General features: G+C 38.2%; 1 protein-coding gene and 1 pseudogene across 2 annotated transcripts in view; one reads left to right on the top strand and one right to left on the bottom strand.

The window, feature by feature from the left end:
- The window catches only part of LOC126177083 (uncharacterized), a 198,391-nt gene that overhangs the window by 7,255 nt on the left and 164,777 nt on the right, over positions 1–26,359 (bottom strand). Inside the window, exons 13-14 of one of the 2 annotated variants that reach the window (XM_049924330.1) lie at positions 19,264–19,453; positions 2,930–2,959 (exon numbers count right to left, since the gene is read on the bottom strand). In XM_049924330.1, coding sequence (XP_049780287.1) covers positions 2,930–2,959; positions 19,264–19,453 — 220 coding nt within the window. The remainder of the gene's footprint in view (positions 1–2,929; positions 2,960–19,263; positions 19,454–26,359) is intronic. The other variant, XM_049924331.1, reaches the window with a different exon arrangement.
- On the top strand, positions 23,790–23,906 carry LOC126177562 (5S ribosomal RNA; annotated as a pseudogene).

The raw sequence follows: 26,359 nt of genomic DNA, 5'->3' as shown, positions 1-26,359 counted from the left end.
GTAACAGTTTGTAATCATGCAATATAAATGATGTGGTATCAACAGAAAAAAACAATTCAACTTAAGTTGTATTGAAGGCATGAAAGCTGTACAAAAATGTTCATGAGGTTCATAAATATTGTGAATCTTTTCATAAAACAAAACTGGTTTTTAAACTTAGAAAGGAAGTATTGATTGCACAAAAGTGAGCAGTTAGAATAATTTACCCACATACATCACGCTGGTACCTTTTCATGCAGCTAGGCATTTTAACTCACCATCACAATACATACTTTGCTAACGAAATTCATCATAAATAATCCAATATAATTTGAGATGAACAATGATGTCCATACCTACAACACTATAGGGTCAAATGACCTTTATTACCCATTGTTAGAGTTGTCAGTGGCTCACAAAGGAGTTCAATATGCAGCAACAAAAAAGTTTTTGATCATTTGCCCAATAACATGAAATGTCTGACAGATAGTGAAGCAAATTTTAAATCTAATTCTGAATCATTTCTTCTGGATAACTCCTCCTAGAGAGGGAGAGTTGCATGAGTAGGACTAAAAATAATAATGTATTTATTAATGTTAACACTAATCATGTATTCATATCCTGCTGTAAACTAACTCATTCCACATAATTTTAATAGAAGAATCATTCAAATTACCTATGGAACATGTAATTAAGTAACTAAATGTGGGACATTTGAAAGATTACATCAGTAAACATGGAAGGAAAAATAAAGAAAAGATGTAAACTTAAAAGCTGAAACTGACACAAATATGGGAACGGAGAAAAGTTTTGAGAAAAATAACTAGTAGCTTCTGATATTATACAACAGAAGAAACTCAAAGCAAAATATCTCACAGGAAAATCAATGACTCTTATATTAAATAGTAGAATCAACAAAGACAATCAAGAATTATCATAGGAGAAAACTCTAGATATACCCATATTTGATTGTTGCTTAGCCTTGTGAAGTGCAAAGCAGGTTGGATTTATTGAGGAAAAAAATCAAAAAGAAAAGTGCAAATGACACACATAAGATATTAAATTTAAGAAAATCCAAAGAAATACTCAAGATAATAGAAGAGGCAAATTAAACAATCATTATTAGATGATAAGTTCCAAAATAATTATGAAAATTGGAGGACTGTATTACTCACATTACTGTAAGTTTATAACTGGATTATGAGTGCCATTGCCATTATACATGTAAGACTGACAACCTTTTGAAATAACGTATAGTTTTTCTATCATGCAAACTTCCTTTGTCATCAACTAGAAGACAGATTGTTGCAGGATAGGGTTCCAGATTTAGTGAGATTTAGTGACAATAACATTGTTAACTGATACTACAGAATTCCTGACCATGTAAATTTCCCTGACAAATTGTAACTGTCTGCCAACCAGAACTTTAACCTAAATACTTGCCTTTCATGTCACTTCCCTGCAAATGAGTTATGCAAGCATGTCTAATGAAATCATTCAAAGTCTCCTTCAGTAGCTAGGAATTACATATAGTTTTGAGCTGAAAATGTTCACAAGAAGGCTAAAATTATGCTTTCGCCAATACTCAGTTTTACTGAATCAGATGAGCCATCCATAATCCGAGACTCTCACTTTGATATGCAGAGTGAGAGGGGAAGGGAGAGAGGGGGAGGGGGGAGAGACAGAGAGAGAAAGAAAGAGAGAGAGAGAGAGAGAGGAGAAGGAGGAGGAGACAGCAGCATTGTTCCAAAAACCCATACTCATATCCTCAAGAAAATCACAATGATCTTTTCTTAAGCAGTCACTGAAACAAAATAGCAAAATCAGCATGGCCACAGCACCCTACAGGCAAATAACTTGTCAGGATGTTTATGAGACATTGCAACTTTAGGTAAATTTCTTAACATTATGGGAAATTAGGCAGAGCCATGACACCAGTAAAAATTTTTTGGAAACTTAAGTGTGTAATAAGGAATCAGGCTCTGAACCAAGGTGATTCTATCCACCTCAAGGTCATTATACAATAACATGATTACTTCTGACAAAAGATTCAGCTTTAAAGCCACGATGAGCTAATCAGAAATAAAAAGACTTATACTGTACTTACATTTTTCTAACAATCACAGTCATTAATTACACAAATACATACTCATTCCTTCCATCACTTAAATAAACAGAATTTATTTGTTATAAAGTGTATATATAAATTTATCACATATTTATTTGTTTGCTTTGCTCATAAAAGTAGTAACACATTCACATTTTCACATTTACATATACCTTCCAATATACCTTTTAATTTGTACATACACAAAGTTGTTCAGTACAGAATGGTCATATCTTTAAAGTCAATCAGAACTTTAATTATGGATGATTATCATATTTTTTTCATATGTAGCACTTGTGTGAAATCATTTACCAGTTCGTTTATCACAGACTGTTCTCACTGTTAAAAGTGGTTAGACAGTTATCACGGGGGCCTGATATTTAATACAGAAACAGTTATGGAGAAAACTCAACTAACTGCCACAGTAGTTAAAGCACAGAGATGCAGGCCCCTGCCTCTTACATTCCACAGCCTAAAAGGTTTGTTATAAGCATAACAGTGAAGAGTAAAGATGTATTCAGCAATTTATTCTAGCTGTACTTATGCAAACAGATAACAGTCGTAAGTTAAGAATAGTGGGGTTTCTCATCTTTTCTGTTTGAAACATTGCATTATGCCCATTTTACTGAACCACTCTGTTTGTTTAGAAAACAACAGTGAATGGATTAGAGAAGAATATACAAGAGTAAAAATACTATAAAACAATCTTCAGTAGTACAAATCTGATAAAACAGCTGAAAACTGTCCACACATATGAGTATTTTAATCCACTGTCATGTTTCTGATTTCTGTAACACCATAGGCACTATTGCAGAAGTCAAAAATTCAGGATGAGTCACTTACTCTGGAATATAAGCGTTGGGATTCCTTAATCTGTGGGCAGAAACAAATTTTTTTAAAGTTATTAATATCAGGAAACATCTGTACTTCAGTAGAATCTACCAAAATATCAATATGTGAAACCTATAGTTATACAATTGTATGACAGAGATTATAAATAGTCACATGGTGAGGCACATATTCTGTGATTTTGGAATGTGAAGAATTATGTAACTGGAATACTCACATCAGAAAGTGTATTTGAAGAATCATATATGTATCATCATACAGAACTGTACCCTAAAATACTTTCAGTGAAAATACTTCAGATATTCATATTCTATGATCATTTCATAAAAATGAAGCTACTGTTGCTTCTTCTGGAAGGAAGCATGAAGTATAATCCAATGCAATTTCCAATAGAATAACTTGAATTAAAAATCCTTCCAACCTCTTCTAAAATGATATTACATGGGCTGCTAAACATTGATTTATCCTTATCAGTACTAGCATCACCAGGCCTCCAATCCATTCTCAAAATATGTGTAAGAGGTATGTTCAAGACCTTTCCCATGCAGCCATCCAGCATGGCCTATTTGAAAGCAGCTATGTCATATATCAATTCTGCTATAATTACTGCAGGGCTCTTTTATTACAGAGGGTATGACTGTCTGTCCATCACTGTAAGTAACCACACAAATCCATGGCTGAGAACAAGTTTGACCATGTACCGTAGTTGTGTAACACACTTTGACACTTTCGAACACAACCTGTTGTTCTACAATGGCTGCTTTGCAGCTCATACATTTGGATTTTTCACCCCTAACACCAGCCTCTATGAATAGTATATTTGCCCACTCAGCTTGCAGTACCAGAAAAAAGTGTGTGTGTGGGGAGGGGGGCACACACTCTGTAGAAGAATGTGTTTGGAAACTACAGTGCTGTATAACACATGTTCTTATTTACATGTTTATCCAACAATCAATTCTCCACTATGTAGTGAGGAGATTTTCTTTACTCCTCTCTGCAAGTATTCCACACAATAATTTTGACTATTTTACTAACAATGGACTTCTACTAGGGAAAACAGGCAATTTCTCAATAAATATAAAAGAGAATTAGCCAAACAGATTTTATAAGGATTTCCTGTACCAATTGAGAAAAATTCATGTTGTAGTCACACCATACTCTTTTGGGTCAAAACAGGAGGGGTGACAGAGAAACCAGAGTTGAGTACTTTGAGGAAACCAAAGATAATGAATTTTAGCTCAAGAATATCGCAATTTTGCATGAAGATGAAGGTGTAAGAACAAACTAGATGTTGACTTAATGTCCGTGACACATAGAAACAATCACTCAACTAAACAAGAAATTATCACAATATGTGTAAACAGAATAAGTTGAGTATAAAGGACAGTTGTTATTGCTTGTTTGTCCTCGTTTGTGAGTTGCATACAACATGATCTGACAAGCATGCATTTAGTATCAGATAAGATGTAATGCTCAGAACCAAGTTCTAAATGGATGTTTCCAAGCAAAATGTAATCTATATTTATACAACATTCAATCTTGCAATTTTGTAACTATGCTCTCAAGGGATAAATTGCATCTCTCTTCAAGAGATTGCCAACTTCATATTTTCAACATATCTGTGATGTTCTAACATGAATCAATCAATCCTGTGACAATTGGTGACAGCCATAATTGTACACATCTGATGTCCCCCATTAGTCCTATTTGGTATGGGTCCCACACACTTGAGAAGTATTCTGAGATGAGGCACACAAGTGATTTATAAGCATTCTTCTTTGTAAATTGATTGAATTTTCCATGTATCATACCAGTGAGCTAAAGTCTGCCTCTCGCATTGCCTATGATTGAATCATTAACAACAATATAGAAAGGACAGATTGCTGCTCACCACATGGAAGAGGCACTGAGTCATACACAGGCACAATGAAAAAGAATGCTAAAATATTAAGCGTTCAGGATAATTTATCATTCTAAAATAGAAGAAAACACACACACATTCCCACAATTCATACATACATGACCATTGTCTCTGATCTCTTGGGCCTGACTGCAAATGTGAGAATGTGTTGTTTTTTTTCTAGTTCAGAAGGAGGATTTCAGGGAGGACTTTGTCTGAAAGGTTAATATTTTAGTAGTCTTTTTCCTTGTGCCTATCTGTGACTCAGTGCCTGCTCTATGTGGTGAGTTGCAATTTATCCTTTCCATATCGTTGTTATTCTATCCTGGACTTTCCATTCTGTGCAATCATTCTGTTTCATATCCCTACAAATTGTTATACACAGATATCTGTATGAGTTGATTGGTTCTAATTCTGAATGGCTGCTATTCTAATAATAGAGGTTGCTGTTAATACTGTTTGCAAGATCATGAATATACAATATGAACAAGAGTCCCAAAATACTACGGTACTCTGAGGTGCCTCTGAAGTTATTTCTATTTCTGTTGATGATTCTCCATACAAATCTACATGCTGTGTCCTGCCTCCCAAGAAATACTCAACCCAGTCACAAACTTTGTTTAATACTCCACATCATTGCACTCTGGACAATAAATGTTGATATAGCACTGAGTCAAATACTTTTAAGAAGTCAAGGAACATCGCATCTACCTATTTTCTTCCTATGGCTTTCAAAATGTCATGTGAAAAAGTGCAAGATGGGTTTCACACAATCCAGAATCCCTGCTGGTTGGCATGGAGGAGGTTCAAGTTGAATACTCAGAATATATTCTATGGTTCTACAAAACATGGACGTCAGTGAGACTGGAGGGTTGTTTTGAGGATCATATCTGCTAGCCTTCATTGAGACAGGTGTGACCTGCACTTTCTTCAAATCCCTGAGCAGTTTTTTGTTCAAGGAACCTGCTGTATATTATGGTTTAAATTGGAGCTAACTCTGTTGATAATTGCTTATGAAATCTAACAAGGATCCCACCTGGTTCTGGAGCCTTGTTTAATTTCAGTGATTTTAGCTATTTCTCAGCACCCTTGAACACCGCTGTGTCACTCATTTTTGCAATGGTGCAGGAAGTAAAATGGTGCAATGGCAATGCATCTGTCTATTAAAGGGAAACTAGAAAATAGAGTCCAGTATTTCCAATATTTCTGATTTTGCTTTCTTACCCTCATTTTCACTTTCTCATCCATGAGCATCTCTGCACAAACTTTAGTACCACTGATCAGAATTTCTTTGGATTTTCGACAGATTTTTCAATTATATTCTGCTGTTGTAATCTCTAAATGCTTCATACATTGCCTTCTTGATGGCCAATTGTGTTTGAAATTTGTTTTATACCTATTATTAAGAAGAAGTTACTCTTTCTATGTAAGTTTCTTTATACTGGCTGTAAAACAAGGAGGGTCCCACCCATCTTAAACTGTTCTACTAGGTACATACTTATCCAGTGTGTGGTCAACTATTCTTTCAAACTTCAGTCACATTTCTTCTACATAGTTTGGGATCAAACAAGCACTGATCTCATTATTTGTGCAGTATGGATTTCAGAGAGCACTGTGTGAAACATATGAAACATGATCTTGTTAGTTCATAAATTTACCCTGAGAGCACCACCAACTGTCTCAATTCACATACACAATGATATTTATCATTTTGTAATGTGGTAGTTGTTTATCTTTGCCAAGGAAAATAATACCTTTTTTTTTCAAATAAGTCAGTCATTTTTCTATGACACTAACAAATAACATTGCAGCCATGAAACTTTATCAGCAGATCTTGAGTTGCTTTGCATCTAGACTTACTTAGTCTAAATTGACTATATTTGACCTGAAAAAATAAGGACTCTCATACACATCTGCTTGTTCACTGACTGTCACTGCATCTTCCTCAATGATTTTCCTCATATGTACTGAGCATGTGTTGATAACCTTTACATAATTAATTGGTATTTTGATGTTTTTAGATGGTCTTCTATGCCCATATGGTGATGAATGATCAACAACAGTGGGTCAGTCACCACTTCCATCCCTCAAAATACAAAGACAAAAAGGAATGGGCGTTCATAAACACATTCACCGAGATTCACAAAATCTGAGAAAATAGTCTCAAAATGCATCGCTCTAAATTAAATCTTTTTGTTATTATAGTGTGTTACTCATGGTCAAGTGGAATGTTAACTGCCTGTAATAGTAGACATCAAAATAATTGCTTTTGGCTCTATAATAATGAACACAACTATCACCACTAGTTACCAGCAGTAATTTCAAGTACGCTTAACAACAGACAATATGTTTTCTGCTACTCAAGACTACTTATAACTTTCTTTCAACCTATGCATATTCATTCTGATGCTATATATGTTTAATATTAAAACTGAAATTGTCAAAACAAATGGTTATAGGAAAAAATAATTATGTCATGTAACACACCAAAGAGCACAAGGAATGCAAAATTAACAGCAGATTAACTGAAGAATGTGTAATGACAGCCATCTCATTGGATCACACTGCACTGTTATGGTAAATGCTAAACTTCCCTCATTTATGTTTCATAACATCACAACTACAATTTAAATGACAGACTGAAATATATCTACATTGTCCCAAAATAAGAATTCCAATACAGAAAGCTTTCTGTAACACTACATGTTTGATAGAATTAACAATGCTAATAACATGCAGTACATTTTAACTTTTATTAATAAAATTACAAGGAGTAATTTCACTTTAACTTTTATTAATAAAATTACAATGTGTATTTTACTTAAGCTTATAACAGCACAGTGTCATGGTCCCAGAAGGGCATGAAAATTATATACAAACAGTTTTCATTAACAGTTCATATATATCACATCATAACAATTAAAAAGTAATTTTGGCAACACAAAACAGTATCTTTTTGCAAGAATGCCTGTAAAATAGCACTGAACACAGTATAGTGCAAAAAATCTGTGGCAAGTAAACACATTAACATTACACTTTAAGGTTAAAATTTATGAGTATAGGTTATATTTGTTGACATTCATAGATTTAGTACTTATTTTGTACATCACAAACCCAAATAATACACAGAAAACTTCCACTGCATATTATGTGGCAAATAACTCAGATACACAGAATGGAATACTAGTATATTTTCCCACTATTATTTGTAACACTACTGACAATGTACTCCACACTAATATTGTACGCAGGAAAAATACAGCAGTTTACATTAATACTGATGCATAGACTGTGTTTAGCACCCTAAAAAGTAACAAGCGAGAATATGAAATAAAATTACATAACTGTCTCTTCAAGCAGTGTTCATCTGTCGGAGTAGTTATTTCATATACTGCAGTATTAGAGTACTCTTTTTCCATTTCAGGACTACTTTGTCTTTTAAATAAAATCAAACAATGGAAAATTCATGATGGACTGTAACAATACCAGAGAAGGAAAGTTGCTACTCACCATATAGCGGAGATGCTGAGTCATGACAGGCACAACAAAAAGATTCACACAATTATAGCTTCTGGCCATTAAGGCCTTTGTCAGCAGTAGACACACATACACTCACGTACACACACACTCACCCAAATGTAACTGAAACTATATTGCAGACATATGTGCATGTTGTGTTTGCGTGGGTGTGTGTGTGCGTGTGTGTATGTGTGTCTACTGCTGACAAAGGCCTTAATGGCCGAAAGCTATAATTGTGCGAATCTTTTTGTTGTACCTATTGCGACTCAGCATCTCCGCTATATGGTGAGTAGCAACTTTCCTTCTCTGGTATTGTCTTTTAAATATTTACACAAGGCTTTCAAAATAATAATTGATCATGCAAGCTTATAATTTTTTTCAAATGTCTTCTTCTGTCATACTAGCAAACATCTCATGCCCCTTAAACAAACTGTTACATTCATCACCAGCAATGTAAGCATGAACAAAAAGTGTGCTTCATGATAGTAATTGAAATATCCTTCATATATTCAATAAAAGCAGCTTTTTGTTCTGGTGTCCTGTCAAAATATACTTCCATGTTTTATGGATCATACTCTACAGTGATTTACATTTCAGTGATTGCGGGTTCTACTCACTTTCATTGTCAGGAGTTCCAGTGACTTGACTCATGCTAATCTGGTCTTTACATACAATAAACATCAATCATTTAGAAGACATGAACATTTATAGATCTTTTAAGTCAATAAATGGTAGTCCCATTCTGAGTTCTGATGTTCTTGCATGGTTTAACACTTGTCAGTCTCATGAGACATGTTTTGTAATTGTCTTCATGGAATGTCTGGAAAGTTTGATGATATGTAAAATCTGCACGCACTGGACATGTAGTAGCATAGTTTTATTAACAAGGGAGTCTCTAATTGTGTCACATAACCAGAAAAGGCAGATAATCTACAGTAAAAACTTTGACAAAAATCATGAAGTGGAATATCAAGTTTGTATCTCCACAAAGAAAACAGAAAAACCCATTCAGTGCCTAGAATTGGTGTAACATCTGTGATCTACTGTGAAACCTCTTCATATCAGCATAATTCATTCTAGTAAAATTACTTTGTAGATAAAATGAGAATGAAGAGAGAGACAGACAGCTACTGAACAACAAAATTTGTAACCAAGAAATTCATTTGCATTTCCCTTCCTCATGCACAGTTCATGAGCGCTATAGGATGATAACCATTAGTTAAAAAAAACCAACTTACACTTGACACAACAGTGTACACACAAATTCTATCCTGCTCTGTCTGTGGGAAACATATCTCAGTGATGTTAAAAAAGAGGTATGTTCAAAAAATTCTGGAACATTAGTAATTTTTTGCCAGTGATAAGATGGAATGAAATGCAGTTCACATCCCTGCACATGCCGTGTTTAATGTGTTACTCCAAAAAGTTTCATTGTTGTATGTCTGCTAGTTATTGTTCAGTGCTGTATTGAGTAAAACATTGTGTCACACAGTTTGCGAATTTTGAGATGGCACAGTTAGAGGAGCAATGCTATGAGTAAAGACTAGAAAGACATTTGCCTCGCAATCTGTGAAGAGCTTTTGCATCTCACAAATTAGAAAAGATGTTCCTTAAGATAATCATAACTGTTGATGAGACATTGGTCTACAGTTACAATGTTGAGACCAAGGTTTAACCTTCATAGTGGGTTGGGGAAGGTTCTCCAACATCAAAAAAAGCTCACCAGGTCAGGTCAAATGTCAAAGCCATGCTGATAGTTTTCTTTGACTTTGAAGGATTAACTCATTATAAATTCATGCCATAGGGACAAACTACTAATTGATGGTACTAGTGACACATGTTACAACACCCGTGAGAAAATGTGAGAAGGAAATGGCCTGAAATATGGCGAGATAATTCACAGCTTTTGCATCACGATAACGCACACGTATATTTATCCCTGTCGGTGAATGACTACTGCACAAAAAAAGAAATAACTGTACTTCCTCATCCTCTTTACTCTCTAGACTTGGCCCCTGCAGACTTTTTTTATTTCCAAAGTTTATATTTCTGAAGTTCAAAACCCCATTGAAAGGATGAAGATTTGCAACAATAGACGAGATAAAAGAAAATTTGCAGATGGCATTTCATGTGATCCAGCAAGAAACATACCAAGACTGTTTCTGGAAGAGGAAATGGCATTGAGAGTGGTGTATAAATTGTGGATGAGAGTATTTTGAAGGCAATCATGCACAATAAGTAAAAGGTAAGCATAGAAAAATTTTGTGGACAAATTTCCAAAATTTTTTGAACAGACCCCGTATTCTCTTCCTAATGACAGCTGTGTGACTTGAAGTGGATTGTTAACATTTCATCAGCAAGTGTTCTTGTATACTGGTCACACAAACCCATCACTGACAAAACTTTATTTTGCCCTTACCCTCTGAATACAACTAAAGGATCAAAAAATTCTATTACCCTCTGAATGTTCATTTGCAACAAGAATAGCCCCCACAAAAAAAGAGGAGGAGAAGAAGAAGTAGAACTGAACAACCCAGATTCACTAGCACCACTGGACAATGTGCCAGACTGTATCCCTAAAGGAACAATGGTACCTCCTTTGTTTCTCACATCACACACCTTCTAAACAAGGCTGTCAGCACAGTTGTGATGTGTGCTTGCACTGAAGATAACTGTTCATTTGCTGGTAATTGGACAGCATTGCCAGCAAGCTGATGATAAATGGAAAACTTGCAGTACTTCACACACATGTCCCAAGAGTCTATCTTTTAGCAGCTCCATTTATTGTGAGTTGCTTCTGTTTGCAGATGTTGGCCAGCTTCTTCTCAATCTGGACACACAGTCATATTTTCTATCCATCAGTATAATTTATTAAACAATAATATAGTGTCTTCCTAAGAAAACTACACAAACAGTACTCTTAATCAAGCTAACCCAAATCAAGAATAGCAACTGCTGTGGATTATGCATGAATAAGTTAATATCCACAAATTAAATATTTTGTAGGTTGTATTAAAAAGCAACCTATGAATTTGTTTTCTTATCAACTGGCACAATATAAACAACATTTAGTGTAGTAAATTCACTTAACAATAAAAACACTAGTATATAATTACTATGATTAGAAGCACATTACCACACTAACATAAGGTGCAAAAATAATTAAATAAAGGAGTTTGTGAGATCTAAAACTAAAACAGGAGTAGCATCACTTAATGATTAAAAAGGACACACAGGAGATTTGATTACAATGTATTTATGCATCTCCAAGAGAACAGAAAATGTCATTCTTTAAATGAGGTGTCTACCAGGAATACCAACTACAAACAGTGGAAAAAATCAAACCAGTGAACAACTGAGACAGAATCAGAATAACAAATAACTTAGACAGTTCTACATAGTGTCAATACAGGTGGATTTTAAAGTGATATTAAATATCTGTAAATTTGTGCTATTCCCCTAAACTCGACTATGATTCAAATTTTCAGAGAAATATTTTAACTTTGCCTTAGCTATTGACTTAACTGTCAGTTTATGCTGTTGACTTAACTGTCAGTTTATACAAAAACAATGCAAGTTTAAAAAATAGTACAAACCAGTGTGGTGTTGTTCTCAAAATATTATTATTATGTGGAGATCAAGAAAGTGTGTCAATGTGAATAACATATTAGTGTAAATGATAAAAAAAAAAGTCTTGAAAGGGCATGGTGCAAGTTGGAAATGTAACCAACAAGCGGGACAATGACCCCCAAAGATTCACAACAACTCTGTTCAGAAGGTTTTCAAGGATTGCACATGGTATGATTGTCTGTCCATAAATTACTATGAAAACAAGTGTGTTTGTAGGCTTACAAGATACAGTAGTTCACATCAAAGGACAAAACACACCACTAAACTTTTGCTTCCAAAATGCTGGCAAAAATAAAAGCTTCTTGCCACATTTTATGTATTTGATGCAGTAAACAAGCACAATATTTTGATTTGTTGGTCTGAATAACTACTCAGAAGTATAGAATTTACAAGAGGCAGTTATCAAATGAAACTCTGGGGATAATGAATCAGCTTTAATAGATTCCCACTGACAACCATCAAACAGCAGGCATCCCAGATAAAGACCATCGAGGTTTTTGAACAAGGCAGCAGGTAGCCAAATACCTATTATCACTCTGTGCAAACAAGTTGCTCACCAGTATGTATACAGGCAATTTATTAATCAAGACATCACTTTAGTAACTGCAAGCTGAAAGGTGTATGCTATGTGGCAGTCATCACCACAACAGCAGTGTCATTCGTAGCCACTACCACAGAGTCACTGGGACCACTTTCACTCACACTTCATGAGGAACTTTCTACAGTGTATATGGATGGTAGTAACAGATACCTACTCACATTTACACTGTGTGGTACAAGTGTCCTCCACCACAGCAAAAGCTACCACTTTGGCATTAGCCTATATATTTGCAATATAAGACCTACAGGTTTTGGAATTAGAGGAGCCTCAGCATTTGTATGACACTGCAGTAGTTGGCTTTGATTTCCCTCCTAAATGAGCCATACAGAGTAGTACTAAACAGGTTGTGCTCATAGCTCGTGCACTGCAGCACACAAATTCTCATCCAAGATGGCGACATACCGTAAACAGATTCACTGTGCCAGACAGAAGACTAGCAGTGTTAAACCATGCCCTTGGTGTTTCAAAGCACACAAACACTAGGGATGCCCCTGTCACAATGCTAAATGTTATCACTGTGGCAAGTACAATCATTTTCATGTTTGCAAAAAATGCAAGCCCAATATGCACTTTGCATGTTATCCAAAGTCCCAGTCAATGAATGTCAATGCAATTTTTCAAAGCCAAATAGTGACTCTCGTATAACACAGCATTGAAGAAGTTACACACTTCTTCTAGTAAGCATCAGGAACATAAATTGTTTGCCACTCTGTAAATTGCCATATGCAAAATACACATGCAGCTGGACACTGGTGCCTCAGTTACTCTGTTGAAAAGAAGCATTTATGAAGTGTTAGGCAAGCCTAAGTATTAGGCACTTGTAACCTACCAGCCACCTTTCATAACGTTGCCAAGACAGTTTCATTCATGGTTCTGTGCTCACGTAACAAAGAAAACATGTTTGGCCTGGATTCCTTTGATTTGTTTGGTTTGCATATTCAAGATAGTGCATCTCTGTGGACTCTTTTGTGCCTATTGACATGATAGTTGAACTGTGTTACAAATTTAGTGACTTTTTCAAGATAACCTAGGCAAAGCTACTAATTTAATGCTCACAGTACCATCCAAGACAATGCACAGCCACAGTTTTATGAAGTACAGCCCATCCCTCATCCTATCTGAGATCAAGTGGCAGAAGAACTGTTATTCTGACAGGAAAATGGTGTGATTTCCTCTGTAGCAGCCAGTCAGTGGGCATCACCTTTAGTGCATCCACAGACTGTGATTGACTGTTTTCCTCTGCCACAGTCGAGGAACTTGCAGACAAACTTAATGCAGGTCACTTCTTTTCCAAGACTGATCTTCATGATGCTTCTTTGCAGGTTCTCTTGGTGAAACAGTCATAACAAGTTTTTGTGACCAACACCCACCTGTGGTAATTTACATTTTTGAGGTTGCCCTTCAGCAGTGTGCCCACACCTGCAATTTTTCAAAGTTATTTTTCACAGTTGACTGCTTCAGTTTCTTATTATTTGAACTATTTGAATGACACAGTTATTTTGGGTCATACTTCCAATGAATATCTTCCCATCATTTTGGTTCACACTCACAATGACCATCTCTCCAATCTCAGTAAATTGTTTCAAGTGTTCTCAGGTGCTAGGTTAAACTGTAATAAAGACAAGTGCTCCTTCTTCCAGACTGAGATTGAATATTCAGGATATGTGATTAACAGACACAATGTCCAATATCCTAGGAATATCAGTGAATCCCACTAAGCTAGTCAAACCTACAGTTGATGCATCCTCCTACACGACTGGAACTGTTCTTTCACACAGAGTTGGGTAAACTGACTTACTACATTCAGCTCATTCTGAACATGGCACAGATTGCAGCTGCACTGCATCATCTTCAAGTATGAGTGGACAATCTGGTCACATTTCAGAAAGAAAAGATGCTTTACTGGGCAATTATTGTTTGATACATTTCAATCCCACTAAACCAGTTTTGCCTGTAGTTGATGCATCCTCTTACAGCACTGGTGCTGTTCTTTCATGGGATCACTGAATAGGTCAGTTGCCTTAGCATTCAAACTCCTCAACAAGGCACAGAGCAATGACTCACAGATTGATGAGGAAGCTCTTGCTGTCATATGTGGGGTGGCCACATTCCACTGATACCTATATGGCAGAAAATTTTACATGGTGACAGATCAAAATCCTCTCATCTCTTGTCCAGCCCTACCAAGGTAGTACCTCCATGCAAAGCATTAAAGTTGCAGCAATGGTCTCTCCTCCTCTCAAATTATTAGTACAAAATTGTGTACAAGTCGAGGGCTAAGCATTTGAATGCAGACACTCTCTCTCACCTTGCAGTTATCGCTGATTCAACATTCGACATTTCTGAAGATAAGTTTCCACATTGATGTTCACGACAATGAGACACTTGATGCTTTTCCCATCAACTACCAATGGATTGTTCAGACAATAGCTGTAGACTCCAATCTCAAGATTTTGTTTCAGCATCTCTGCATCATTGGCCACATTCATTTAACCAGATTAGTGATCCAGTTGTGCACCATTATTTTGCTCTTTGGCATAAATTATCTGTTCAGCAGAGTGTTATTACACACAGAAAATGAACAGTCCTGAGTGGTTGTGCCATATTTGCATCAGAAGGAAATTCTTCACCTTATCCATCAAGGACACTAAACAGTTTGACCGACACCATTGCACACAGTTTGGTATGGACACTCAAACTGAACAACTGACTTCACAATGCCTGGCATGTGCAGAACGACAGGCTGGTCCACTCAGAAATGTTTTGATTGGCCCAAGTTCATCACCTTGGCAGTGTCTGTATAAAGACTTTGTGGGTCCCTACTGGAATACTTGTTGGCTTATTGTGGTAGACACGTTTAGCAAGTTTCTATTTTGGGTGCCCATGCAATCCACTATGACAGCTAATACTATCAAGACTCTGACATTGACTTTTTGTACTGAAGATGTACCAGAAATGCTGGAACCCATTACACATCTGCAGAATTTCAGCAATTTTGTGGCACTAATAGCATTAACAATGTCATGTCAGCGTTGTTCCACTCTCAATCTAATGGTGAAGCAGAACACTTTATCCAAACATTCAAGCAACAGATGAACAAATTACTCACTTCTCTTATGCAGATGCGAGCACTGGTGTCCTTCCTCCCACCATACTATGCCCAGCCACAGAACGGCAAGTCACTGGCAGAAATTTTGCGTAGATGCTGACATAGGATACTGCTGCAGTTGCTGCATGCTGCACACCAGTTGGTCATCCTCTGCAGTGCTCTAAAGTTAATGTTAATGATGTCATCTTTTTCAGAGTGTTTGGCAGAGACAGGTGCTGGGAATGAGCCATTATCAGCAAAGTCTTTGGCCATTCTTTCACTGGGCTGCGGAACTGCAATCAGAATCAGCTTTGGTTGTGTGGCCTACATACATCTGTCACAAGTTTTTATTTGCAAATTTGGTGCCTAGGAGAAACCAGCAGCCTCAGCCACCTTCACCTCTCTCATGTCCCATGCTGCTAGCACTGAACTGGGAACCAACGGCCATCAACACTGCACCACTGCTGTCACCACAGTGCCAGAAACCCTAGCCATCAGAGGTGGGCCCCCTTCGTCCTGCCACCTTCCTGTTGGCCACCGTGGACTCTTTCAGTCACCATCCTTCACCAACAGAAGATGATGTGTAAATCCTATGCCTGGTTTTTTGGCGGTTGTTTTTGGCCATTCACAAGACAAATGCCAGGGTATGGGCAGGGGCTTGTTATCAGCTGCTGTTTCAGATTCTGCCTCATCAGTCGCTGCTCAGACCTTGACACTGCTTCTGGCGGTATCAGTAGACAGTGACAAAGTTTAGTATTCTTTTTTTTTGTGGGAGTGGGCAAGGGGTATGTGTTAAAGTACACTATCAACACCATGTCAGGCATTCTACATCCAGATGTTGGTAGGAACACGTGACTGCCCAGCCAATCCGTAGCCCATCTGAAGAAACTCCCTCTTCTGCAAGCACTAGTAGCACCACCACTGAGCTAGCCAGTCTAATCATGGTGTTCACTTGGAGCCTTCACAGTGTTACAAGTTTGCTTCTCTGTTAGAGTGACTATTCATGATGAAGATACCTGTGTAAAAGACAAGGTGAAGATTCTCTGCAGACTTGTTGCTTAACATTCAGTAAAGTGAAGAGTGACATACATATTATGTTTGCTCCTAATTACTTTGCTCTGTGTCTCAGCACGCACCTATTCTTCAGCATCCACATGTGGATCAACTCAACACCGACCAACAGCATGAAGTCTAACCTCCCATATTATTATATTCCTTCACTGACTCTCCACCATCTATGTCCCTTTAGCTCCTGGGTCCCTACTCATCGCTGTTGATGCCACCATCCATCACACCCACGGGCTTGCCATTTCAAACACTACCTTTCCCAACATTCTTCAGACTCCAAACACACTATCTTATTTCTTATACATCTTATCAACTACATTGTGGCATACAACTACTTTTCCTTTGAAGGGAACATATACAAATAAATTTGGGCACCCTTATGGCACCCTCCTATGCCAACCTGTTCATGGACCATCTACAGGAAACCTTCTTAGCCTCCCAGGCCTCCCAACACCTAATCTGGTTCAGGTTCATTGATGATACCTTCGTGATCTAAACTCAGGGCCAAGACATCCTATCATCATTCCTTGACAACCTCAACATCTTCTCTCCCATCTGCTTTGACTAGTCTTCCTCAACCTAATGTGACACCTTCCTGGAAGTTGACTTCCATCTTTCTGATGGCTCCATCCACACATCTGGCCATGTTAATCCCACTAAGCACCAACAGTATCTGCATTTTATCAGTTGGCATCCCCTCTACACCAAAATACCCTCCCATGCAGTCTGGTCACCCATGGACAACATATCTGGATTTACAAGAATGAATTCCCTTGCCCAGTATGCTAACGATCGCATGAAGGCTCACAGACACCACAATACAAACCTAGCCTGAAAACAGATTTCTGTGCCACATCCTAACACACCCCCATTCCTCTCCATTTCCAAGAATTAGCTACAGAAGATGCCCTTCTTCTCACCCAATATCAACTTGGAGTGAAACAGCTGAACCATCCCTGGACAAGTAAACCACATCCTTTGCCATGACTTTGATTATCTTTCATCATGACTCGAAATGAGGACATTCTACACAATATACTTCCTATCCTTCCTACAGTGGTGTTATATCTCCCAGAAACCTCCATAAGATTTTAGTCCATCCCTATGCCACACCCACTGGGATCATACCCCTGTGGAAGACCCATTTGCAAGACTTGCCCAATCCATCCACCCAGCACTTCCTATGCCAGTCCTTTCATAGGTTTATCCGACCCCATCAGAGGCTGTGCCACCAGTGAAAGCAGCAGCGGCCATACACTAACTCTGCTACAATCACTGCACAGCCTTTTAGATCAATATGACTACCAACCAGCTGTCCACCAGGAAAAATGGCTTCCTCCAACCTGTGGCCCAGAACAAAATTGACCACCCAGTGGCACAACATGCAGCTGAGTATAACATACTCAGTTTCAGTGGCTGCTTTGCAACCTGTGTCAACTGGATCCTTCACTCTAACAGCAGCCTCTCTGAACTACACAGATGGGAGTCATCCTTGACTCTTGTAACTGTTCTGGCCTCATTCTCCAAGAACCCCCTGTCCCCATATGCTCCATACAACAGTTCCCGTCCCTCCCTTCTGTCACCCTCTTCCATTTCACATCCCCACATCACTCTCAGCATGTTTCGCTCCTCATTTCCTCCAACAACCATGCATGACATGAATAGCCTATGCACCTGCCACACATCCCTCCCACATTCCTAGCCAGAAAATGGGCTCCCTTGCCCCAAGCTCCTAGCCACCTATCCCAAACCCTCACCCTGCTTCCTGCCTCTCTCCCTCTCTACCCAACCCATCCAACACAACCTGCAGCCCACCCCAGTCCACCTACCAAAATGCAACACTGGTATTATGTGTCCAGCCAGTGCCATGCAGGAACACAGGAGTTTCTAGTTGTTGTTGTTGTTGCTGCTGGTGATGGTTTTTGTGTTTGTGTGTGTGTGTGTGTGTGTGTGTGTGTGTGTGTGTGTGTGGTTGTGTGTGTGTATGTGTGTGTGTGTGTACTTTTACACTTTTACTCTAGCTTGAAAAAGGTTTATTCCAAAAGCTAGCAAGTTTTCTTTTTTGTGTGTGCTTACTAACAACTCAACATTTATGCTTTTTCATGAATGGTCTCCTTTACTCTTACAGTATTTACATTCTTCCAGACCTTTGCTACAAAGTTTGTCTGATCTAAACCTCACAACATGTGGGTCCCTCTCATCATCCCTTTTTTAACATTCCCTACCCTATCCCTCAGTCCTCCCTGACAAAAGAACTAATAGTTACGAAAGCTGTAAAGCTGTAGAATATTTTTATGTACTGTTATGAGTCTATTGACAGTTCTAAACACTCCATCAAATGAAGGTGATTGTTTGCTAGTACCTCTGTTTCATAATTTTCTAGTTTTTGAAACTGAATTTTTCTTTTGATACTACTAGTCAGTACTCCAACACACACAAGTTCTGGAGTAGTCACTCATGCCTAAAGCATCTACAACATAAAAACTTCAAATGGATACAACTACCAAGAATATGATTCTTACTGAATGTTGTCAGTGAGACTTGTTGTTTCTTCTGATGGTGGTGGCTGCGTTAATCTCTGTGGGACATCTCTTATGGACTGAACAATGCTCATCACTTTCGAGTGCCTCTTTGATGAATCCCTTGCATTGGAATTTTCCATTATGGTTGGCAGTCCCAGATTGACACTCATCACAGGTGACTGGGTTTGTGCTGGAAAAAAAGAAACAAATGAGCTAGAAATGCATTTCATTTTCAAATGATTTAAAATGTATCTATACGTTTGTAGACTCATTGCTTCCATGCTCATTCAAATCACTCATAGAGACTTGTTTGTATTACTAATTGTCAAACTGACAACAGCTAAAAATGAAAGTAAAAAGTAACAGAAGACAGAATTGCAGCTTGCATTTGTATAGAATTTCTCTACGTAATTATACAGAATGAGTCAAATAGGACTTTACAACTTTGGAATGACACAGAAATTTATTGAGATAACTCACAGATTGTCAGATGTGACATTTTGTAGAAAACAACACCAAGTTTCACATGAAAGTGTCAAGTGTAATTTTGGTTTGATGCGACTTCCATTTCGGATGTGGATAATATCCCACTGGTAGTCGATTTCTTCCCACACTCATCAACAAATTGAACATAACTTATGCAACGGCAGTTGCAAAGGTTCAATTTTTCAGGTCAGCTAAACTGTTTGGTAGAGGCACAACAAACACAGTCTTTGATGAAGCCTCAGAGGAAGAAATCCAGCGGTGACACACGATGTTGTGTCTCCAACCAACTACCAACTGACTCAGTTGGTAGTTGATGATTGGAGACACAACATTGTTGTTACAGTTAGTCTGCTTAAACCAGTTCATACATGTTGGCAAATTATGCAATTGTGTATAAGACATGAGTTATCCCCCTCAGCGACAGTTAAGACCTGAAGGTGGTACATGAAGCACCGAAATTGGTAGTCATATAATAAATAACATCATAAGGACGGTTGTAGGTGTTCCATTTTATTATATCAATGAATGGCTGAAGTCCTTTAAACCTCCAATCAGAAGGATGGACATAAAAAAAAAAAAAAAAAAAAAAAAAAAAAAAAAAAAAAAAAAAAAAAACATGAAGGTAACCTATACAGCAGATAGACGAATTGCAAATAGACTATGTAGGCATTGATTTCCTATGCAGTCCAGAAGGAGGCTGCAGAGATGCAAATGTTGATTCAGACCACTACCTATTTCAGATCAAAATCAAATTTACATTGAAGAAAATCCAACAGAAAAGAACACACATAGAGAAGTCTGATATGCAAAAGTTTACAGAATCCAACATAAAGCAGGAATAGGGAAGATAACAAGAAAAAATGGGAAGAATTCCATACAAAGATCAGACATAAAGTAAAAGAACTAGTACCATGGAAAAAGAACACTGAACATCCTTGGTGGGACTCAGAATGTGAAAATGCACTAGAAACACACAAACAAGCTCCCAGGAATACAACTTTAAAATATCCCTGGAAAGCCTATATCAGTTTAATGAATTAAGAAATCAGGCTGTATAACTCATTAGTCAAACCAAGATAAAGTACATGAAAGATCAACTGAGTGCTATAGAAGAAAACTTCTGCAACCACAACATGAGAGAATTCTATATGACTTTTACTAGAAAAGTCCACAGGTACACACCTCAGAACTTATGTTTCACAAAGCAAGATGCAAAACTCACACTAACTAATTACAAGAATTATCAGGAACTGGCATATTAATTTCCTGAACCTGAAACAATATTTCTAATACAGGACTGCACCTCCACTCATCCAGTATCACTTCCACCAACATGTGAAGAGATCCACAAAATATATATTTAAACCAAAAATAACGGGACATTCTGTGAATATGGCATCATCACAGAATTACTACATGGCTCTGAGCACTATGGGACTTAACATCTGAGGTCATCAGTCCCCTAGAGCTTAGAACTACTTAAACCTAACTAACCTAAGGACATCACACACATCCATGCCCGGGGCAGGATTCGAACCTGCGGCCATAGCGGTCACGCGGTTCCAGACTGAAGCACCTAGAAACACATGGCCATCACAGCCGGCAGAATTACTATAGAAATTCAGATCAGAATCTGTAGAGGAACTTATACAAATGATCAGAACCATCTGGCAAACCAAAAGATTTACTGACAACTGGAAGTGTGTACTTATCCGTCTGCTCACAAGAAAGGAGAGAGAATGAATGTGAACAACTACAGACGGATCTCCGTGTTACAAGTCACCAACAAAATTTTCTCAGCTTGCTTACTCCAGAGAACGCAAGAACAATTACAACACAAAATTGGTGAAAACCAGGCAGGCTTCCACCCCAGTCATTCAGGCACAGAACTAATCTTCAATCCGAAAGCAGTTGTACAAGGATTGTTCTATAGAAAATGTCATGCTTTTTTTTCTGACATCAGGTTGGTTTTATTCAGGATTTCAATAAATTATATTAGTCCCCACTCTTTTGGCTAAAAATTACTATTTCTCAACATATCTCTGTTCAATCTGGTGGCCTTAGCTGCCTTACTGGGAGGGTTTGTATGCCTGCACTGTGCCATTTTACTGGTCAACATTTAAGCCAATGTCTTGCTGCATCAATAACCTCCCCATCATCCACGTACTGATTCCTGCAGAGTGCATCCTTCATTAGGCCAAACAGATGGAAGTCAGAAGGTGTGAGATATGGGCTGTAGGCTGGATGACAAAAAACAATCCAATAAAGTTTCGTGAGCTCCTCTCGGGTGCACAAACATCTGTGAGGCCTTGCATTGTCACGCAGGAGGAGATGTTCATTTGCATTTTTGTGGTGATGAACACACTGAAATAGTTTAATCAATTTCCTGAGAATAGCATAATACAATTCAGAGTTGATCATTGGACAATGAGGGAGGACATCAAACAGAATAATCCCTTCTGGGTCCCAGAAGACCACTGGCATAACTTTACTGGCTGAGGGTATGGCTTTGAACATTTATTCACAGGAGACATGGTGCAGCTCCACTCCATGGATTGCCATTTTGTTTCTGGTTTAAAGTAAAGAACCCATGTTTTGTCACCTGTAACAATGCTTGACAAAAAATTGTCACAAGCAGCCTCATAACATGCAAGCCATTCTGCACAGGTGGGCCTTCATTGCTCTTTATGGTCTTCTGCTAGGTGATGAGGAATTCTGTGGGCACACACGTTTTGGTGCCCCAACTGGCGGACGATTGTATCAAATGCTATCAATGGATATGTCCAGTTGTGCAGTGAGGTGTTTGATTGTAATCCATCAATCACCTCGACTGAGGGTATTTGCACATTCCGACACTGCAAAGTAACAGCTGTGTGGTTCCAGCCAGCATGCAAGAGATAGGTTTGTGCGACCTTGTCGCAATGATGACAGACACCTCGACCAATGACTCACCGCACTTCTGTTCACTGCCAGGTCTCTGTAGGCATTCTGCAGATGCACACAAATATCAGCGGTGCTCTTATCTTCCGCCAAAGGAGACTGAATGACAGTTCTCTGCTTGGAGCACGCCTCTGTTAAAGACGCTATTTTGATGGATACATAAAGTGCCACCATCTATCAGAACTTCTTGAAACTACAGGGGCTGAAGTGGGAATATTCCACAATGTCCCACACCAAATTCCAATTTACAAAATTGGCTGAGAACAAATGTATTACATTACTTATTGAACCCCCCATGTAAAATACAAGGTCATCAGGGATGTTCCAATTATTTGCACCTTCATAGATTTCAAGAAAGCATTTGATTCTATTGACTGTCAATCCTTGTTCAAAATCTCAGAAGAACAGGGATTCAACACAAAACACTATGACTACTCAAACAGACAATGGCTGACACAAAATCAAAAGTTAAATTCACGGGTGAAATCCCAAATCCCTTCATGATCAAAACTGGAGTATGCCAAGGCAACAGATTATCCCCACTACTGTTCAACCTAGTACTGGACAAAGTAATGAGGGAATGTGAAAAAGGACACTGGAAACCGTCATGACTAGGACATCTAGGAAATCTCAAACCAAGCTATTACAGACGACCTGTCCATATTCCCAGATAATAAAGCAACAGCAAACACACAAACAGAAGTACTAAAAGAACGTGCAGAAAAATCTGGCCTGCAAATCTCTTTCCAGAAGTCTGAATTCTTTTGTTCACATACAAAAATTAGATACAAAATACAAAAAGATAACCAGAGTTGCACATTTCAAATACATAGCTAAAGCCCTCAAACCAACTGGATGAGAAAAGATCTCACAGAAGAATTGACGACAAATAATGGAGAGAGCATACAGCAAGAAACAGGACATATATAATAAGAAATGCATGTCCATTAACACAAAGATCAGACAGTACAACACAGCAATCAAGCATGACATACTGTATGCAAGTGAGACACTGTCACTCCGTATGAAAAGCAACATGGAATGCATTTTAAAGTAAGAATGCAAAATCATGCAAAAAAATCTTGGCCCAAAGCTGACAGGGCAATGGCCTTGCCACAGTGGATACACCGGTTCCCATGAGATCACCGAAGTTAAGCACTGTTGGGCGTGGCGAGCACATGGATGGGTGACCATCCAGCCGCCATGCGCTGTTGCCATTTTTCGGGGTGCACTCAGCCTCGTGATGCCAATTGAGGAGCTACTCGACTGAATAGTAGTGGCTCTGGTCAAAGAAAATCATCATAACGACCGGGAGAGCGGTGTGCTGACCACACACCCCAACTATCCGCATCCTCATCTGAGGATGATACGGCGGTCGGATGGTCCCGATGGGCCACTTGTGGCCTGAAGACGGAGTGCCAAAGCTGACAGAAGAGAGATCTAGATTACTCTTTAGGAAACCCACGGAGAAGAAGTCAAATCTAGCACCAGATGCCAGAAAAAGAAGGTTAAGGCTCTTCAGGCAAGTCAGCTACCATAACACGAATCATGAACAGATTTCTTACACACACACTCACACACACACACACACACACACACACACACACACACACACACACACACACACAAAGGGTCAATTCAACAACACCATGAATCACACAACCTAAACTTGAAATAGAAAAAGCACAAATTGATGCAACATAAACTGAAGACAGAAACATATACAGAGACAAGATACACAAGTGGAATGTCAGATCAGGGAATGAAGACCCAAAGACACTAGGGATAAAATGGACTGAAGACAGAACGATACTCAGAGAGCTGTGGAAGATCAGAAACAATGCTCAAATGAGACAGAAAGCTTTGTGTGACACTACACAATTTCAATGCAAATAATAATAACAAAACCTCTTCCATGGAGTACAAGGCACCTAAAAACAGAATTTTACAAAACTTAAATAAATTGAGGTAGAAACTTAATCCACATATAATGTTGCAATTAAAATACTAACTACCAAGAGTAAGTTGCAAGCCATGGTTGGATCCTTCTATCAGACATTAAACTCACTGGCAGAAGTAACTGGAAACATCAAAAATGTCTCAGTACATTAGAATGAACATTATATGTTATACCATAACTCAGGGTGATAAATCATTAATGTAACCACATTCACAGTATGCAGCTGACCAGCATGGACTGCTGCTGTGCCCACAGCACAGGTGCCAAGAGGTCTGCAGTAAATACCGGGTGATCGAAAAGTCAGTATAAATTTGAAAACTTAATAAACAACAGAATAATGTAGATAGAGAGGTACAAATTGACACACATGCTTGGAATGACATGGGGTTTTATTAGGAAAAAAAGGAAAAAAAAGCAAAGTATTGCTAGATGTGTGAAAGATCTCTTGCGCGTGTCGTTTGGTGATGATCGTGTGCTCAGCTGCCACTTTCATCATGCTTGGCCTCCCAGGTCCCCAGACCTCAGTCCGTGCGATTATTGGCTTTGGGGTTACCTGAAGTTGCAAGTGATCGACCAACATCTCTAGGGATGCTGAAAGACAACATCCGACGCCAATGCCTCACCATAACCCCGGACATGCTTTACAGTGCTGTTCACAACATTATTCCTCGACAACGGCTATTGTTGAGGAATGATGGTGGACATATTAAGCATTTCCTGTAAAGAACATCATCTTTGTTTTGTCTTACTTTGTTATGCCAGTTATTGCTATTCTGATCAGATGAAGCACCATCTGTCGGATATTTTTGGAGCGTTTGTATTTTTTTGGTTCTAATAAAACTACAGTTTGTCACATAAATTATTTCTAACATAAACACTTAAAAATAAAAGCAAATATGCATATTTATTACACAAGGAGATTCTGGGAATGCATTCCTTCAATACTACATTAGGCTTTTCAGAACTCCAGTAATGGTTATTTTGTGAATTAACATACCTACTTAGGTGAGACCATGATTCATTCAAAAATAAAGCTAGGTGAGGGACAATATCCCTGTCATGCACCCATTCAAAATCCAGTCACAAAATTGCAATCTTAATGCAGGCCTACCCAGTTTAAGTCTTTGCACTGCAATTATTTTATAGGGCTGTAACTTCAGTAACTTTGTAGACATTTGAACACAGCCTTAGCAAATTCCCATTTGCTGAGAAATATGTTGAACTGGTTTTCTAGGAGACCTTTCTACAGTGCAACCAGTGGTATCGAGAGTTTCTGCTATGAGTACTGTACATGGTTGTCTATGTTTCCCATCAAGAGCAATTCCAGTTTCGTTAAATGTATTTATCAATTGATGATCTGTACTCCAATTAGGAACTTGAACATCAGGAGATTCCTCTTGAAATAATCTCATTGTGGCACATGCTGATTCTCTACGCATGAATACTCTTTAGAGAACAGAATACTTGGATTTTGCCATTTCACTTGAAACACTTTCACTCAATACACTGTATCCCATTATCTAATAGTCAAGTGCTACCTGTGCAACAGTTCTACACAAACAAAGGCCTTGCAATGGAGGGGAAATATACTTCCACCAGCTGGCTGCGGGCAGGGCACAAAATGTCTGTCAGGTGATTGCAATTAAAGGACTGATCACCGTGTCATTACATATGTTTTTAACACCTTACAGTAGATTGTGAAATTACAAT

This window comes from Schistocerca cancellata, chromosome 3, assembly GCF_023864275.1.
Source record: "Schistocerca cancellata isolate TAMUIC-IGC-003103 chromosome 3, iqSchCanc2.1, whole genome shotgun sequence".
NCBI lineage: Eukaryota > Metazoa > Arthropoda > Insecta > Orthoptera > Acrididae > Schistocerca > Schistocerca cancellata.
This window is presented reverse-complemented; position numbering and strand designations above follow the sequence as displayed.